The 20,470-nt window shown below is 38.6% G+C and overlaps 1 protein-coding gene across 2 annotated transcripts in view; it reads left to right on the forward strand.

The window, feature by feature from the left end:
- The window catches only part of VCAN (versican), a 149,084-nt gene that overhangs the window by 105,530 nt on the left and 23,084 nt on the right, over positions 1-20,470 (forward strand). For both annotated transcript variants that reach the window (XM_039544097.1, XM_039544096.1), the window contains 5 exons: positions 1,802-7,240; positions 9,227-9,340; positions 11,169-11,282; positions 18,857-19,015; positions 20,373-20,455. In XM_039544097.1, coding sequence (XP_039400031.1) covers positions 1,802-7,240; positions 9,227-9,340; positions 11,169-11,282; positions 18,857-19,015; positions 20,373-20,455 — 5,909 coding nt within the window. The remainder of the gene's footprint in view (positions 1-1,801; positions 7,241-9,226; positions 9,341-11,168; positions 11,283-18,856; positions 19,016-20,372; positions 20,456-20,470) is intronic.

Raw genomic sequence — 20,470 nt, forward strand, 5'->3', positions numbered from 1 at the left:
CATACCATGCAATGCAACCTGGCAGATTAGTTTCCTTAGGAAACTAATGGTCTCTCCAGTACCCCAGGGGCAAGGGGGGCATTCAGTGTGATCTGCTGCTCAGAGGCCAGCAGAGACATCCCCATTGGGTGCTAGGGAAGGATGCAGCACAGTGTTCCTTCATTTGTGCTGTCACTTGCCTGCTCTGCCTAGTTCCCATGTTGAGCCCAAACCTGCAGAGCTTGCATGTGGAGGACTCTGCAGGCCTAGGAGTGGGGGTGTTGTTGACCCATACCCTCACCAGAGCTCTGGGGCCAGAGGATAGTCACAGCTGAGAGTCAAACTGCACATAATGTCTTTTGTCTGGCGAAAAAAATTTCCCTGGAATCTAACTCCCCCACTCCATTTACATTAATTCTTATGGGGAAATTGGATTCGCTTAATATCGTTTAGTTTAAAGTCACATTTTTCAGGAACAGAACTACCATGTTAAATGAGGAGTTACTGTGCTAAATCATTCACTGCGTATATAGCAGGAATAGAATATTTCCTTTAATTTAGCTTTTCAGGACCATAGGGTGAGTAGCATTTATCTGATAATGCTAAAGGATAGAAGCCAGGTATGGCCACCAGATTCTCTGCTGGTGTAAACAGGTGCAGCTCCATTGGCTACCTCAATTTACACCAGCTAAGATCTAGTCTATCTTATTTACCTAGAATTACATGTAAGAGAAATTTGTGAATTAAAAGTTGTGTACAGCAGCACAAAACTTTCTGGCTACAAGTCAGTGGAGCAAAGAGTTCTATAAGGCAAAGACTAGGACAAAGAGAGCTTATAGCTCTTGCTTATCTGAAGGTGGCATGCATCCTATAGACTAGAAGATCTAAGATAAAGTGTACATGTTGGGGGTGATTTTCAAAAACACCAAAAGAATTTAGGAGCATAGATCCCACTGGAATTCAATGAGATTTCTATACCTAATTTTCTTACAAGTGTTTGGAAATCTCCATCTCAATATTTGTCCAATTACCCTAAAGAAAAACATATTTTTTGCAGTATATGTAAACAGTGATACTATTCAAGGTATAACTATAGAAAAAATTAACTGACATTTATCAAGTCTCATTGAATTAAATAAATGTATATGTACTATGGTATTTTTGCATACAATATATTTTTATATATGATTTATTATTTAATATATTTTCACAATAGCCATAATGCACCTCAGTAGTGACATATTATTTACTAACCTAATGGTCAAGAGTACAGAGCAGAGTGTCTCATATAGTCTTGAAGCAATTACTTTCATTTGAGCTAGCATGGTTGGGAAGACATGCGCTGTACTTTTTTTTTTTTTAAGAACATGGGAGGTTTCACCTCAATTGCTAAGGACGATTACTTTATGCCACAAATCCACAGAAGTAATTGTTGCATTTGGGCAACGCTGATAGTTTCTTCTATCTAAAACTGATTTTTTCTCTGCCCCCTTTACATCTATTTAGAATAGTGTAAATCTACTGAAGGAGAAGTCAGCACAAGGCTATTTCTGTGACTAAACATACGTGTTTTACGACAATCAATGGTATTTAAAAATTGGTGAGCTCTGGGTACAAAAACATTTGAACTGGTAAAGCAAGTGTGCAGTTTTTAAAACAGATTATATTTAACTTATTGTGTTAATAAAATAACATATTTAATTTATTTAATCTGAAATGCATTTATTTTTGCTATGATAAATTGTTTGTCCCGCCTATGGCTAATATAATGCATTACCACACTTGTCACTTAAGGATTGTGAAAAGCTCTTTCTTTTTGCAGATCCATTGCCTGGATTATTGATCTTATCTACACACACAACAGATGAACCCCATATAGATTCAGACTCATCACAGGCTGAACCTTGTACCTCAGTCCCTGATCAAGACTCTTCTGAGTATTATATTGATCCCATTATTTTGAGAACTTTTGTGACTGAAGAAGATGAAGATTGTGAAAATACTACTGATGTTACAAATCCTCCAGCATTGCAGTTCATCAATGGAAAGCAACAGGTGACCAGTGCACCTAAAGACACAAAAGCTGAAGAAGCAAGAAGTGACCAAATTGAAAGTGTTACACATTCCAAAAATTTCAAATTTTCACAAATCAATGACACTAACATCATAATATCTGAAAATGAGGCCTCTGATACAATGCAACAAGGTGTATCTAGAGAAATAAAAGGGGCATTTGAAGTTACACAACAACCTACAGCAGATATTGCAATGTTGGAACCTGTTTTAAGTAGTGAATTGGAAGTTGCCACTATAGATAAATCTGAGGTAACGTCTGTATATGGGCAATCTTCATCAGAAACTTTAGAGACCTTAAAACATAATGGAATTGAATTTCAGCAAAGCTCAACTAAAGACCCCAAAACCTTGCCTTTGATTACTATAGAATCTTCTGGAGATGCTGCCATTGACCCTGAGTTCCCTGGTCCTGTCTTTTCAGAAACGGGGAAAATTACAATAAAAGAACATGCAGAAAAAAGTTCTGCTGCAACTTCTGCTCCCAGTCCAGTGTCTGATATTGCTACTGTAGATATAGGCATAAAAGACCATATGCCAGAAAAGGAAACCTCTATTCTAAGAGATGATTATAAATCAACTATTAAGCCTGATAGACGTCCCCCACTGGAAACCCTTGTAGAAACAACAACAAGAAGTCATATAGTAAAGTCTGTGGAAAGTCCTATTTCATTTATAATATCAGAAGGCTCTGGAGATGTAGAAGAGGAGGATGTTGCTAAAACTTCAGCTATGGTGAGAGAGACTGTAGTTACTGAAAAGATTTCAGCAGAAGAAACTTTCTTAGGGTCTGGCAAACTGCTGACGACAGAAATTACTGCCACTGTTTCAGGAACCACCATTTCTTTGCATAAGGAAACTAGCACTACTTCTGTTTTTGACCAAAGTTCTGAAGAAATTGCTACCACCACATCTGTTACTGGGTTGGTTACCGAAAAAGGAGTTAGCAGTGCTACTGGAACAGAAATGAAAATGAAAGAAGATGAAAAAGAAGCACAGAGCACTGCTTCTTCAACTAAGGAACATTCATCCACTGTTGAGATAGGAAAGTTAATATTCAGTGATGGACAGGAAAGCCCTAGTAACAGAATTGGAATTGTAGATCAGGAATCCACTGCTCTCAGCAAAACAATACCAATGACAGATTCCACATGGCCTGAAAGCAAAGAGTTTACTGTTGCTCCTTTCTCCACAGAGAAAAGTCTTTTTATAGATGAAGGATCTGGGGAAGAACCAACATACACTAGGAAAAGCATTGGAGACATAATTTCAGGGGGTGTCACAAGAAGAGTGGTAAGTACTGATCCCCCATTTATTGATCTAGGTTCTGGAGAAAGAGATGTTATCATTGATTCTACTGCCATTATTTCAGTTCCGTTGGAGTCTTTGACTAGGGGCATTGAAACACAAACAAAAAAGCAGGAAAGAGATGTCTACAGCACAGATACTTCATCTGTGGAATATACAACAACTGTTGAAGCAACAAAGTCAGTGTTAAGTACTGAGTCAGATGACGTAACTAAGGAAGCTGGAATAGGAAGGAAGGTATCTAAGGACATTCCTAGTACAGGTAAGCTAGGAGAACAAAAACATGAAACAGAAGCATATTATTTGATTACAACTCTTCCTTCTCAAGAAGAATCTTTTCATCAATCTAGAAAAGAGATGACAACTCATATTGCAACAGAAGAGCAAACTAAATACTTCGAAAACTCTGGGGTCACCTCTTCTGTGGAGTCTGTTGTTAAAATCATTTCTCCTGACACCATTGTGACACGTGCTGTCAGCAGAATAAAGACAGTAACTGAATCTACAGAAAGTGAAAGTGGAAAAGACAGCTCGCCAACCATCTTGGCAGAGAACATTATCCTTATTGAGGCAGGCTCTGGAGAAGAATCCAGAGATGAGAGCGGTACCATGATACCAGTGCCAGATGGTTCTACAGAAAAAGTACTTGGTACTAATTTCCCATTAATTGATCAGGGTTCTGGAGAAGTGGATTCTGTCATTGAGTCTTTTACAAAAACTACAGCTTCACCGCATTCAGCAGTTAGAGGACCAGAAACACAAGCAACAGAAGATGAAAGAGAAATTATCAGTGCACCATCTGTCAATTATTCCTTTACTGTTGAGTCTGCAAATTTAGTCATGAGTACGAAAGGTGAAGTCAGCACAGTTAGAACTGGAATTGCAAGAAAAGTCATCACTGAGGTACAGATAAAAGAGCAAATGCCTACTGAATCCGTAACAAGAACTTTTGCTATAAATCTTCCTTTGGAAGAAGATATACGTTCTGAGCAGAATATTTCTGCAGAAACTTCACAAAAAGTTATAGAACCCTCTAAAATAACAACAAAATATCCTGTCATTAAAAGTACAGAATCTACCCTAGAACAACTTTCATTTAATGATACTACTACTCTAGTAACTGAGTCCATAAAACTTGAAAGCAAAGATACAAGCTCTCTAGCTAAACTTACAAAGAAAGAAAAAGACTGGGAAAATATTTTCCCAACAGAAGACATTCACAGGTCACTTCCGATCCTGAAGGGTGATGAGCCAACTAATAAAGAGATCATTAGTGATTCATTGTTTTCAGGACAAGGATCAGGAGATGAACTTATTAGTGTTCCATCAGTAGAGCCACTGAATTTTGTGACTATAAAAGAAATCACAAGTACTTTAAGTCCTGAAACATTTCATCCTGAAAGTGTGGGACCAAGACTTTCCATTGACAAAGCCCAAGAATTTGAAAGTGGTCAGACTGAATCAAACAAGGATTCCAGTGAAGAACTCAGGCTATTCAGTTCTACAACAGAGGCAGTTTCCAAAACAACAGAGAAAATGGCCACTAGTACTTCTGCTTTAGCTGAAGAAAGTTCTAGGAACTTCAGTAATAAAAAAGCTACCACAAAAGAGACATCCCATTCTGTTTTAATCACTGAAGACTCTCACAAACAAGAAACTTTTCATTGGTTAGAAGAAAATGAAACATACAGATCACCAGCTGCTACAGATAGAGTTGTTACTCAAGAGGAAACTTCACAATTGATGACTAATGAAAATGTAACTGCTGCTTCTATATTCTTTAGTGGAACTCCTCATTTTGAAACAGAGGAAGCACTTGCAACATCAACACCAAAAATACCTTCCACACCGCTATATGAAAGTTCTGGAGAAGGATCTGGCTGGGTGGACATTTTGGGGTCATTTCACCCAGATGCATCTACTACCCATTTGCGAAATCTGGAAATAACAGTTGCTCCTCATGTTCATGAGGAAAACTATTCTGAAGAACTGAACACAGAGACAGCATTAAATGGATCACAAACTGTATCAGTGTTATTTTCCACCCACACAGAAGAAAAAGAGATCTTACCAAGCCGGACTAGTGTTCAACCAAAGACAGTTACAGGTGAGAGTTTAATAAATGATACAAGGATAGAAAACAAAGTCCTCCAAAAGCTTGATGACCTCAGAAATGTTACAGGGAATGTTTCTGCTTTTAATGAGATCACATTAGATGAAACAACAATCATAGATGTGGATCATTCTAAACCAATGCATGAAGATATACTAAGTGTGCAGACAACTCCAGATACAGAGACTCATTCAACATATGGCAATAATGATGGCATGAAAGTTGAAGAAGTGGAGTATGATTTAACATCTAATCTTTCTACAGCTGAAGAGAAATCATATGGATCTGGTGATAATCTTTCCGTGACTATTTCCAGTAAGTCAATAAATAGTGAATCAGTAACAGCTGAGAACAGACCCAGATCAGATGACAAGGATTTTGGTTCAGGGGATGTCATGCAGTTCACAATGGAAACTCCCATCCTTGGTGAATTGCCTGAACTGGATATTTTGCTTCCATCATCAATGGCCAGCCCTAGTGTGCCCCCCCGAGTCAGCGAAGAGGCCAAAGAACCTCCATTTGAAACCAAACATGTAGCACCAGAAAATAAAACAGAAGGCCTCTCTGAATCAACTACTTTGTCAGACAACCAAGCAATAGCAGATCAAAGTGAAATAGTCTCTACCTCTGGGTATTCAGGAATGGAACAAGAAGAGCCTGATGAGAGGAAGCCTTTATTTCCTTCCTTTAGACCCAACTTAACTACTGAGACAGAACAGGCTTTGACAGCAAATATGTCTGTTGTAAGTATTGTTACCCCACAAATTGTATCCCAAAACTTAACAGAGTCATCTAATATAAGTGAAGTAAAACATCATACAGTTTACACAGAAACAAAAACCACTTCAACAGAATCTGAAGAAATAGATCCAGCCAAACTTTTTCCTGTAACTCAAATGCCAAAATCTTCAGTAACTGTCCCCTTGGTTAATGAAGTATCAGAATACCCTGAAGTTATCATTCCAAAAACTTTGTCATCAACTGATTCAGACAAGTCTAATCAAACATCAGGAAAAACCTTCAAAGAAGTTAGTTCTGATGTTGCAGCAACTTACAAACCACCCACCAAAGTGCTGTCCACTAAAACTGAGTCTCCACTAGACTCTTCTTCTGAACCTGAATCAGAAAGCACATCTGTTGAAAGTACTCCTTATATTAGTGGACAGATAACAGACAGAACAAAGGAGAAAGAAAGTTCCATAATAGAATTGATTACTGAAGAACTAGCAACCATTTCTGAAGATAGATTTCTATCAAAATTTGTCATACCAACAGCTTTTATACATTCTAGAGAAACAGTAGACACAGATATTTCAGAAGTTAGCACAGAAGATGAAACCTCTACAGAGACAGTGAAAGATCCCAATCAAGTAGATGAAAGCAGCACTGAGGGAGCTTTGCCAAGGCTATACACCACACCAGCTTCAGTGCCACATGAAAGTATAGCAGGTGGAATATTTAAGCCAGGCCAGGCAACTGTTACAATATTATCTTCATTGTCACCATCTCTGGATATAAGCCTGGAAACACAATCAACTGTGGTAGTACAGAAGCAGTCCACAACAATTTCTTCTGACATTGCAACAAAACTTACAGCCCCTGAAAACATTCCTGAGTATAATAAACAGACAACAATAAGCACAGAGGAGCTAAGCACTACTGAACTTGTAACTTCATCATTTTTCCTTCTGGACATTACTAATGGATCAGATTTCCTGATCGGCAACAGTGGAGATTCAGTTGAAGGCACAGCAGTCCATATACCAGGTAAGATCCCAATTTGATAAATACCATATAAACTTGGTTTGTTACCGGTAAACATTTAATTTGTTCTTTATTTTCTCTTGAAGACTTTATTTTATACTAAAACGCTAGGTGTTAGCAAACATGTGCTTGTGTATGAGATATGATAATCAAACTACATTTGGAAGCCAATGAAGATAATACACTTAAAAGCATTACACAATGCTGAAATCAATACCATGGTGAAGCCTACTCAGTGCAAGTTCAAAGAAAACTAGGGGGCTGATCCAAAGCTCACTAATTCATAAGTGACCTTCCATTTGCATCAATAGGTTTTGTTTCAGATCTGAGGTGATGAGAGACCATTATAGAAGAAAAGGAACATTGATCCTAGCACAGTATCCAGTTGTGGTTACTTTATTTTCGTGTTCCTAGTGGATATGTAGATATCATTAATTTATCTGATGAATGTTGTTGCATTAGCATCACAATTGCAATGTACAATTATTCTACTTTAGTGGCTTTCATGGAATATTCCAATTTATTTGGAGAACAAACCTAGTGAACACATCAAGTAATTGCAGACAGGCTTATCCAGAACACAAGTTTTAAAAATATATACAGGATTAGTCTCAAGACTGGCTGAAGTTTGAGGTTTTAAAAAAACTCAGCGATTGAATAATGGTCGGCTATTCAACAATCTGAATGTTTGATGCAGCTTCCGTCTGATATAAATATCAATCAAAGATCCTTGGCTTGGACAGCCTTTGGCATAACACAAGCTATACTGATAGAATGATTTCTATGTACAATAGCTACTATTAATCATTTACCTGTATATGGCTGGCATGTTGAGGACTAATATTTTAAAGGTGGTCAAATATCTTAGTTTTTGATAATTTTTTCAGACAGTTTGGGTAACTAATTGAACTCAATAGAAAGACTTTGGATTGTGTCCTATATACCATAAAGGACAAGCAAACTAATTTGGAAAATGTAAACAATGTCTCAAACATTTGCCCATGTCTTTCAATCAAATTGGATTAAAATAGGACCTTTTGCTTCATATCCCACTTCTGCTCTCTTAGACTCCCAATATAGCCATGGCTTCCTTCTTGCAGGTTAGAAGCACCGTATTAATTGGTTTACTGGATGCTTAAGAGTGCAAAAAACACAGGTGATATGTAGAGTGGCTACCTTTTGTGTGAATAGATGTATCAGTGATTGTTCCTATTTGCCTATACCATGAACATATGTTTAAGTTTGAACTGAGTTCAAATAAAAGATCAGTAGAACACATCTACACTCTGTAAGAAAACAGTGTTAAAATGATGACTCCAATAAATGTTGGGATTTCATGGCAGGTAAGTTTTTTTATCTAAATATTGTGCTTTAGTCTCGTATACAGTTACTGTTTGTTTTCTAAAAGTATGTTTTAATGGAAGACAATTTGGGCATGATCTGGGGAAAGAATATTAATTAGCAAAAGATTATTTCAAAGAAATAAGAGTGTCTGGGCAGTAAATGGTTAAGTATGACATTCCAAAATGACAGCAACAAGTCAGTATGCTTAAAAGGTGCATGTTCTGGGTACCCAACCATTCCATACGAACTAACCCCATTCAAAAGAATACATTTTCCATTCACTGTGCACATATGTTTAACTGTTTTTGGCTATAATTAATTGCCATGTCATGCTAACTAAATCCTCAATAGAATATTTCAATTGCTAGGAGCAGTACAAAATGTCCTTTTAAAAACATAAAACATCTCTGAAAATGAGTTATTGTTCTCTGTCATGAATATAGTGTTATTGGTAAGGCTGAAAATTATGCTGATTGAAAATGACATCTCCAGGTAGTACAGAACTTTTTAAAATGGTTTAACCTTTAACTGCAGTAAAGCATCATAGCAGAAATAAGGAAATACCTTTCTTCCTTAAAAGAATCAACAACTAACCAAGTATTTTAGACAATGTATCAATTTTTCTTTCTTTAACTCATATCACAGGTCAAGATCCCTGCAAAAGTAATCCCTGCCTTCATGGAGGCACCTGTTATCCACGTGGCTCTTACTACATCTGCACATGTATGCCAGGTTTCAGTGGCGAGCAGTGCGAATTGGGTAAGATGATGCCAACCTGAAAGCTTTTCTTGTACTGGATTGTCTGCAGATTGACTAGAATAACATTTCACATATTAGATTCGAAGCAGAATTATTTATCATTACACTGACAGATGCTGAAGCTTTGAAAGATTCTGTAGTTGGACTTGATCCAGGCAGAGAGAGGCTGAGAAAGAAACACCTACTCCTCTTTCCCTGCCGTCTCCGCCTGGCATGTGCAGCACACACACACATAAAAAACCTTACCTACCTACCTCTGTAGAGGGTAATGTTCAAATTATGTCCAATTTATTAACCAAAATAAACAAACAAACAAACAAAAAAAGACATAAAATTCATACATAAATCAAATCAAAATGAAGTGGGTTAATACCAAATCATCAGCATAATTTAATTATCATATTGATTAAACCCTTTTGAATAAACCAGTAAATTCTTATAAACTTTTTCCAGTGGTTCAGGAAGGTGGTAAACTTTATTTAATCCTCAATCCCCCAAATAATAGGACATTATCTATATTAATGATGGTTGATATTTGACCAGCCAAATAGCAGATGTGGGAAGAGAGAAATCAGTTCCAGGTTGAAATCAATATTTAGACAACTCTGATGCCAATTAAGAGAGCTTCCCCAGACTATAAAATGGATCTGATGTCCAATCTCTCTCCACCACAACATATGGCTGCATGAGGCATTCCAATACAACCCAGGATAACACAGCTTGTTACATTTAACTAGCAAGCAAAAATCTGGTGAAAGTAACAGTTTTTCAGGATTTAAACACACACTTCCAACCTATATAATATGAATGTGTGATCTTTTAGACAATGAGGTTGTTTAACCTGGGACTGTTTTAAGTGCTTGTGAAACTATTCATTAAGGACTGTTGTCAAATAAAAATACCCTTTTTATATTTTGATACTCAATGGCTATCAGCAATTCAACTTTGAACAAGAGTTTTGATGCACAAAATCTAGGTGAAAGTTTAAACTTTAGCTGTGCCAGAGTAAATTTCCTTTAAAAATTACAGTTGTAAGTTCAATTTGCAGATACAGACCTATCTGTCTCACAGCTCACTCTCATGCTCAAACTCACAAATTCTTCATACTGGATGCTCAGGAGACACTACTGTACAGAAATAAATTGGAGATGTCTGGGTATTTTAATACCATGTGCTAATATTTTGATTAGCAGAGAGGGACCTTTTGTTTGCTTCAGGATCATAAGTCCAGTAAAGGTCTCCTCTATCTCTCTATGAAGATTATCATCAATCAAGACACCTAATAATAAACAGTGAGAATGCCTTTAAAAAGCTTTGCCCCTATCATGCAGAAAGCATGACATGAAAGGAATGGATAAACAATACAATAAGATGCTAATGCTTGCAGTTTTATAGTGAAAAACTAGAGGTACTGTTAGATCAGACTTGCGTACCATGGTCACAGTCTAGAGAAGGTTATACTCTTCAAAGAGATAATTAACCAGTTGAAGAAAAGATACAGTACAATGTATCTTCTTTCAGAGGTACACAAGGAGTGACAGCTAGGAAATGAAGATACAGATTACAGAAATTAACCCAGGAGTCACACAGCAGGATTCAAAAGCATGTAAATGTGAAATTGTTGTTCAGCATCTATAGCTTTTCTGAGGTTATTTTGTATGTAGATGTCATAATTCTCATATGAAAAAAGCAGGTATGCAGTCTCTTTTGCAATACTTTATCCTTCATGAGTGGAATTGTTCTTACTACTAATTCTGAATAAGGATAAATACTGTTTCCCTTTAAGGAGACAAATATATTTTAAATACTCTTTTACATTTTTATATAGATATTGATGAATGCCAGTCCAATCCTTGCCGGAATGGAGCCACATGTATTGATGGTCTCAATCTATTTACTTGTCTCTGTCTGCCAAGTTATGTAGGTGCTCTTTGCGAACAAGGTAAAAAATATCCTCTCTCTCTCTCTCTCTCTCTCTTCAATTTGTAGTCATCAAGTAGGCAAAACTCCCATTAGCATTAGTGGGAGTTTTATATGGCAAAGACATCAGGAATAGGCTATTCTTATGGGTGTGTTTGTTTTTGTAAACTCTCCCTTGTATTTCTTGATCCTTCATTCTCTTTCCCATTTGCTTATGATCATTGTTATATCCAACCCGGAGAGGTAATTTCAGTCTCTGTTTATGGTTCTGCTATTACGAATGTCGTATGATCATCTCTTGGAGTCTGGTTTTAGCCTCCTCAGGGCATGCAATCCTAATTACTCCAGTTCACTAAAGAAACTGCAAAATGCTGATCTCATGTAGTTTGGCTGCTTCTATTGTAGTACCCAAAATCTGCTCTTCTTGTGGTTTGCTAAGGGCTGTATTGCTCCATTGGTGGTGCTACAGAACTGCCCCTCACTAAGAGGAGCAGAATGCCTCCTGGAACTCCCCAGTACATTGGGAAATTCACAAGCTGCTACGCTGCTTTAAAGGGTGCAGCATACCACCATCTGCATGGCTGGCCATGGTTCTGCTGTCTACCCCATCCATCCCTGTCTAGTCCTCTTTGGAGTAATTAGGAGAATATTTCTTGTACAAGAGGCAGGATAGAAGCAACTTCTGGTGTTTGTGGGAGAAATTAATGAATAGGTGGATCAGAAGAGGCAGCAAGGAGAAGCATGATTGGACGCAAGAATAGATCAGTAGGGCAGAACAATGTTGTGAAGGGCTTTAAAGGTGATCCATGTGTCCGTTTTCAAGCAGTGGCACTTGTTACTAGCCCATTCCAGGTTTTTTTTAGGAATTCTGGAGGCTCTAATATCCAGTTGAACAAAAACAAACAAACAAACAAAAACCCCAACCCTCCAGCATACCTCTTCAGGTTGTACATGACTATTTCAACAATGTCAAGTGTTTCTTTACTATATATTCACTTCACCCATGATCAAATTTTAGAACAAAACCAGCATGAGAAGGGCAGCAAATGCACAGCGGGACAGAAACAAACAAACTGTAAATTTACCGGAAGAGTATTGAACAACAGACCACAAGCAATGAAGGCAGATTTTTGTGGCAGTAATAAATGTTAAGTGTTACCTTCATGGAGAGGAAATAAACAACATAAGTACAAAATGGGGGGTGGGGAGGAGGATATCCAAATAGCCACAGTAATCATACTAAAGTAAGTACATTTTTAATCTTCAACTCTGCCTTAATATCACTTTATCCTGTAACTAAGCATTCAAGTTGCTGCAGTGAAGGGTGGGATTGTGATTGGGAGGAGAGCGGGTTTGTGACAGGGCTTATGTTTTACAAAGTGGCTCACAATATGAAAGACTTTTGGGAACCCCTGATTTAGAACATGGTCAGCTGGAAACCAAGATGCCACCACTACCAACTGTATCAGAGGCCCACATAAGTAGATAGGCAGAATCACCTTGGCACCTGCATTCCCAGCTTCTCCAAGCTGACTTACGCTTTGATAGTTTAGAAAAAGGGTACAAGATGAAGATAACAGAGCTGTAAGAAGCTCTCCAAGCCGGTAAACTCAGAGAAACAGGCCACATTCCACTACTCTTCCAAGTTCCAGTACCTTATGCCACAAGAAGTCCTATTGATTTCAATGGGACTATTCACACAGTAAGATATTCCTCGATGTATGTAAGAGAGGCAAAATCTGGCCCATTGTTAAAATTATTAGAGACGTTTTCAAGAGAAAAAGAAATGGTGCTTAAAGGTGTGCTTTTTTCCAGGTTAACAAAAATATCTTTCTTCCTCTTTTTCTGTCACTGACTGGTTTCACTCACAGATTAATCAAGTAGTTCTCTACATAGAGTTGCATAAATATTGTCAGTTTCAGGCTTACCTTTCATCCTGAGCCTATTGGGTGAAATGCAGTTTTTCCAAGTGAGCCTAAAGGGAAGGGGCATGTTTGTTAGAGTTGAAACGTCTGAAGAATGACTAACTCCAGCTCTCATCACAATTCAACTTTTCAGTTGTCTGGCATAGCCCACTGTTTGAAAGACCTTCTGAATCTGTTCTCTAAGACTAGAATTTGACAATGTTTTTATAACAGAAAGAATAAATGTTCTCTTTTTCCCCCCAGAAAATCCTTATTACTGAATGGCCTTCAGCATCATGGTAGCTTCAAGTTGCATTTTATGACCAACCTGAGAATACATTTTAGGTGGTTAATGGGAACATTTCCTAGTTTGTCAATGAGAAACAGACCTCTGCTCACTCAGCTTTGGAATTTAAATTTCCTCCACTTAAAGTCCTGCAGTGGTTTGGGACCTGGGAAAAGCATTCAGTGCCAAATTTCCATTTCACCAGACAAAATAAAACTGTATTGGCAATTCAGACACAGTTGTCTGGCAAGGAGTCTTTATTTCACGGCATCAACCCTGACTTTGCTAGATTGAAAACATGGCCAGAATGACAGGACATGTCACCTCAATGCCTCAGAAGGGGTGTGAGTGAGCATGCAAACATTATGTTTCGTTATTTGCATTTTATTTTATTATTTTTGTTTGCAATACATTCTATTCATGTTTTCAAAATAAAGATTAAGGGCGCTTTAGCCAGAAGTGCTGAGCATCCACAATCTCACTGTAGTTAATGGGAGCTGAGTGCACAGTACTTCTGAAAATCATGCCTGAAGATAGGAGACAAAGGGAGTCGGAGATCAGAAAGCAGCCAGATATGGCCAGCTGATAATTCCCCCAGGGTGAGGGAACTCTCAGCTGATGTAGTGTGTTCCTGCCCCACTCACTCACAGTTTTGGGCATGTCAGAGTTAGGAGATAGTATGGCCCAGAGCTGTGCTCAGCAGATATATAGACCTTTAGGGACCTTTGCCAGCTGGTGAAGGATGAGCAGGCTCCTGTGTACTCTCATCTATGTTGGCGCCTAGGGTGGAACAGATCCATCCTGGGAACCAGTGAACTATAACTGACTCCTGACAGCCACCTTCCTCTGTCTCACCAATATGAAACACAGTTAATCAGAGAATCTGGGCCAAGAACTACTTCTTGAATACTGTGAGAGAAAGTTGTCAGGCATAAAAAAAATCAAGATATCATCCCCTCTATAAACTAAAGGAATAATTCAGAGAGACAATATTCTTTCCAATTCAGACTAAACTACTGGTGCAGTTAAATACACCTGCTCTCTTTTATAAATATCCCTTTCTGTCACTTATTTTGTTTTTTTTTACCCATACTCCCCAATTTTTCAAAATACTACTATATCTGTTTAAAGTACCTGGTTACCAGAGCAGGTAGTTTTTTGTTTGTCACTTTTCAATGCAAAATTTCCAAGAAATGTGTGACTGCAGACTGAGGCAGTGGATCTGAACCCACTCACTTCCCATATAAGTTGGCAGTAAGTCTAGGGAGTTATATCAGTGTAAGTTTGGTGGGAAATCATTTGGTGTGTCTAGACAAAGGAGCTCACAACCTGGAGTCTTCTGTTTATAAAATATAAAGTGCTGCTGTGCAAGTGCTATGTTTTATTGGGCTAAACTATGATAACCTTCCTCACAATGAGAAACAGTTCTCCAGAAGTTAGTGGGACTAGTCATAGGATAAGTTAATAGTCACTGTAAGTGCATCATAATGTAGCCCATGATGATTTCTCAATATTGGGCTATCCTTGCTCAGGTTGAGAAGTACCTTACTCCACAAATAGCCCCATTGATATCAGTGGGAGTATTTGGGTAGTAGGATACCATATAATGTGGTGAAGACGGCCCAAAATTTGGCCATTATCCTCTGGAATATGGTACTGGAGTGTCTAGCAGAAAGAACAGATTTGCTATTTGCTACTCCCGCACTTTCGTGCTCTGGCTAAAGTTTCCTTTTCTTTCATCTCTTTCCCTCTCTGCTATTCTGACTGTGGTCCACCTGCTCTCAAGGTGCTGCATTTTTGGTTTAAACTTCAAGCAAAGTTTGGCTTCCCTACTGCTGAATCTCTGCAGACACTCGCATAGCTTATCCTGTTTACTGAATGCAGCTGTGCTCACGGATTGCCAAAATGGCACATATGCGTTTGTTAGTAGACATCCCTCACTGGGGTAATACAACAAGACTTTCTTTTTCCTTCCAAGTTCCCGAAGCAAAACAAATGTTTTCTTCATTATCAGCAGCATTGCTTTTCAAAATTGAGATCCCTGTCCAAATGTTTGTGATTACTGTTTCCTCAGCTGACTTACTTTTTTCTCCAAGTTGTAGTACCTTGGGAAAGCAGAATGGTGGAGAAAGGTTTATTGCAAGGATTCTCTTTGGAAACAGGCAGTTTCTAGCTTATATCTCACAGCTGGGGGGATTCTTGAATATTTACTAGAGATGAAGTTTCACTTTGAGACGTCTGGTCTAATGGGACTCTGAATTTCATTCATTACCTGAATCCAGAGTCACTGAGAGAGTTCACAGCTGAGCAAGTCACTTTACATTCTACTATCTGTGCTTCAGCCTTTGGTTTCTTAAGCCTCTTATGGAATTTGTTTGAAGACATGGCAGCTACTGGCAGCTACTGGCAGCAACCTATTGCTGCTGTTGAAAAAGCTCTACCTGCCCATATACTTCACCGAAGGGGGACATTTTTAATGCAATGTTTGGAGAGTTATACAGCTACAGTTGCTGCTATGAGGAACAGAAGTGTGTGGGTAACTCCTGGCACACATCTCTGAAAGCAAACCTCTAAATTATAATACACCTTTGGGCAAGCAAGGCAACTTTTAAAACACCATAAACATAGCAAGCAGTGTTTCAGTCTTTCCAACACATTTTGAGATCAGCTTACAGAAAACTGTGATTACCTTCCAGAAAATAAAGCGTATGCATGCAATGTAGTCTGGCTAAGTCCTCCCACATCAATTGTTCACAAGTGTGCACAGATCAGATTGGAAACGTACTGCCATCACTGCAGCTAGACTCCCATGTGCAGTAAAGACATCAGCTCTCCTGCTAATACACGTGTGGATCTCTCACAGCAGTGTCAATGGGAGGGTATGCACATTGGCAAGAGAATAAGGGACTGATTCAACCCTATGTAATGCAGTGATGAATCAGGCTCTACATATTTCATTGCTTTTTGGTTGGGTTGGTTTGCATTTCCTATAGCTTGCTTACTTACTGAAAGAATAATTGTGTGTGTGTGTGTGTATATATATATATATATATATATATATATATATATATATATATATATATATATAGTGATACAAAAAAAGAAAAACCTAATTTACCAAATGCTGTCACTAAGGCCTTAACTACAGTGGGATTTCAGTGTCTGCTTAGCTGCACCAGTCCAGGCTTCTAGCATAGGCACCACTTACAGCAATGCAGCAACCGTGCAGTCTATCCTGGTTTGAAATGCCCACATCTCTGTTAGGTGTTTGCATTGGCACAATCTCACTGGTGGCTGAAATCCCATTGTAGGCAAATGCTTCGTTTTCTGAGAAGAATATTCACCCATGATCTTCTGAGGCTGGTAAACAAATGACAGTCCCTCTTTTCTTCAAGGTTAATAACAATTGCTTAGGCTAAAGAGAAGAACTTTGAAACAGTGTGTGTTTCTAGCATTGGTGGTAGGTCAAGGTCTGATATTACTTACTATTTTGAACTTAGTCTCCCTTGTGTTGAAGCCTCACTGGCCCCTCAAACACTATTTAGCTGGCTTCCCTGGTGGATAGTCACTGGATTGGGATGGATCAATTCTGCGTAATCCCTGAGCCCCCTCTCCGTGCGTTACATCTGCTTGTTGTTATTTGACTTCCTTTCTGGGAGATGAGGCTCCTAAACAAGATAAGCAATAACATTTGAAGTATCCACCATGAAGGATACAGCACAATTAGTCAGTGCTGAGTGGTTAAACAAAAGCTCTAGACAGCGACAGACAGACCAAACTTAAAAACTGCCCAGATTGTGGAGATGAACTTCCAGCTGCTGCATGTGCCTACATCATTAGAGCTAGAAAAAACATCAGTATTGTAGATTACATACTCCATAGCTGAGATTCTTTCAAGTATGAGCAATTTCTTTATAGCTTGACTTGTCCAATATAAAAATGTATGTGTATTCTAACCAGTTTTACTGTAGTATGGCAATTGCTTTGACACATGACCTCCAGTTAAAAGCTAAGGAATGTGCTAGTTAATGAATTGGCACATGTGGTATAAATATCTGGCTACTGCTCCCTCACATGCAGCTGGAGTCCCTTGGGTCAAATCGTGCCATTGACTTATAAGCAAAAATCCCAATACCCCTCCCCAGCAAGCTCCCCAAATAAATCTAATTTATACACAACTTCTACATCATTGCATTGGGAGTGATGCAGAGCTGTGTGGGGGAATCCTTAGGTGGTGGAAAGCTGGCTCTGTGCCTTCTGGCAGAGGGAACATGGGGATCAGTGGAGGTTGAGTCAGGGGCATGTTCATATGCTTGGAAAGATGTGAGATGAGAGCATGCTACGCTCTGGTGATCCTCAGCTGGTGAAGTGGTACTATTCCAAGCGGCATAACTCAGAGCAGTCTTTAGATTTCACTAAATCATGCTGGGACCACCTTTCCCAAAACTGACTCCTCCTCAAAGACATTTCCTCCCATTGGGTCCTGCATCAAACCCAAGGAGCTGGTTCACTCTTTCTATACCCTTCCTACTATAAAACTAGTTTTCCGTGTGATCACTTTGCACAGTGAAAGCACAGAACCAAAATAAATACGGAAGTTTTACACCATCTGTTCTGTCTGTGGCTGCCTTAGCTTGACACTGTAGTTGATATCAACCCTAGAAACTGCTACATTTCCAAAGCTCACATTTATTTCTCTTTAGCTGAATTGAAATATTGGCTGTTGTGAGCTCCTATCTATAGTGTATTCTTATCAGTACCACTCCTCATCCAAGCACAGACAATGTGCAGTTCATTACTTTCTATTCCAGCTTTACAGCTGTCTTTAGAAATTGAAACCTCAAGTTTACTTAAGTCTACTCCCTTTTTTTGGCCAACCTTAATCTTTGCTGAGATAGCACTTCAACTTTGCATCTGCTAGCTGAACAATGACAGTTACTTTTTTCCATGGCCATTTTCAACCACAGTCCTTCATAGTAATGGAACAGAGTAACTCAAAGAATTATTTGATGAAGTAAGCAAAAATAAAATAAAATAAAAAGTATAGCGCCACTGCAATCTTATGTCCAGGCAGAGCACCTGTGTTTAATTCTTTCAGAGTTATGGGATAATAATTCCCATTTGGGATATTCAGGATCCAGTATATGTGATAATACCTATCAAAAACCTCCAGATTAACAAGCAAAGCATAATTTTCCTTATGACTAGTGGTGAAATTTAGTAAATAAAAGTACCTAAGACTTGAATAAGAATTACAGGATCAGTGATTTTTTTTTCATCTGTGGGGCTTAGGTTGTGTGTCTTCCTGAGCCTTTAAATAGCAGAATCCTCTGTCCACTTGCATAAAACTCAACTGTGTGCATTTCTTGCATATTTTAAGGGGTGGATTTTGTTTACTTGTCACAGATACAGAGACTTGTGATTACGGTTGGCACAAGTTCCAAGGACAATGCTACAAATACTTTGCCCATCGTCGTACATGGGATGCAGCTGAAAGAGAATGTCGTCTCCAGGGAGCCCACCTGACAAGCATCTTGTCTCATGAAGAGCAGATATTTGTGAACCGTACGTACCATTAGGATTCCTCTGAGCAACTCTGGATTGAGGATATATAAAGCTAGTAAAATATGTGGAGAAAACACCCTTCAAACCTCTGAATAGTTTTCATATTTCCCTTCTAAAATATGCATCATCATTTGATTTTTAAAAGGAAGACACCATATTCTCGGCCATTCCTTTTGCTGTTAATTTTGTATTAATCATTACCTGATCTTCAGAGAAAATCTACTTTTTACCCCTAATGTTTTAGGTTCTGAGAAAAAGACAATAAAAGACAAAGAAGTTCAGCCCTTTATTCCGGAGACTTTATTTTAGGCTCGTTGTTTAGACAATCTCAGACCATCTTAAATACTGTTTCACAGGCACAAAGCATCAGTCACTTCATGTTACATTACAAGACAGATTCAGCTCTGTGGTACTCTTCACAGCATCAGGTGCTGCCTGCACAAACTGAGTAATACTATTGATTAAAATATTTGGAGATGGTTATTTTCTAATAGTCCTCATTAATTGTACAAATGCTTGGGTTAGGTATTCAGTCCCTGAATATCATGTTGTAAGAAAACTCTTTGGATCTCTCATGGTATGTCTACATAGGGATAAAAGACGCATTGCACGGACCCATGGCTGCCCTGGGTCAGCTGACTCAGGCTGGCAGGGTTTGGGCTGTGTAACTAAAAATCTCTGTGTAGACGTTCGGGTTTAGGCTAGAGCCTGAGCTCTGGGACCCTCCACCCAATCAGGGTCCCAGAGCTCGGGCTCCAGCCCAGGTACAAACATCTACACAGAGATTTTTCACCCCCAGAGCCCAAGCCCCAGAGCCTGAGTCAGCTGATCTGGGCCAGCCAGGAGTTTTTTATCCTGTGTAGACATACCCTCTTAGCGCAGTTGGCAGTGACTCCTGACAAGTCTGCAGGTCTCTGACTTTCTGCCAAAGAGTTTGGCAAATCTCTCCTGTAAATGTCATGGAAAAACTTTTGATATTACTAAGGAAGAGAAAATACTTATTTAATTATAGTAAACTGGTGAGGCAGGGTTTTTTTCCCATTTAATTGTCTTTGCCGGACATTTAAACTACACAGCTAGGTAGAAAGCAAATCTGATCTTTTGGGATGTGCAGGATAAAGGGAAAATAGGCGATAGTTTAAAACAATTAGGTAAGAGACTATATTTTTATAGATTTCCTGGGTTAAAATAAAAAGGCTAAAAAATAGCCTGTAAGTATTTGTTTGCATGCTTAGTGAAAGCTATTTAAGAACAGGAAGTCTGATTCATTCTGTGGAATTCTTTTTATTCTTTGATGAATTTTCTCCCTTTTATGGGAAAGTTAATAAAAATATCTTTGTGGTTCCTTTCCTGTTAGGTATCGGACATGACTACCAGTGGATTGGCCTCAATGATAAGATGTTTGAGCATGACTTCCGCTGGACTGATGGCAGCACACTGGTAAGATGTCTTAAA

Source organism: Mauremys reevesii, linkage group 6 (genome assembly GCF_016161935.1).
Source record: "Mauremys reevesii isolate NIE-2019 linkage group 6, ASM1616193v1, whole genome shotgun sequence".
NCBI lineage: Eukaryota > Metazoa > Chordata > Testudines > Geoemydidae > Mauremys > Mauremys reevesii.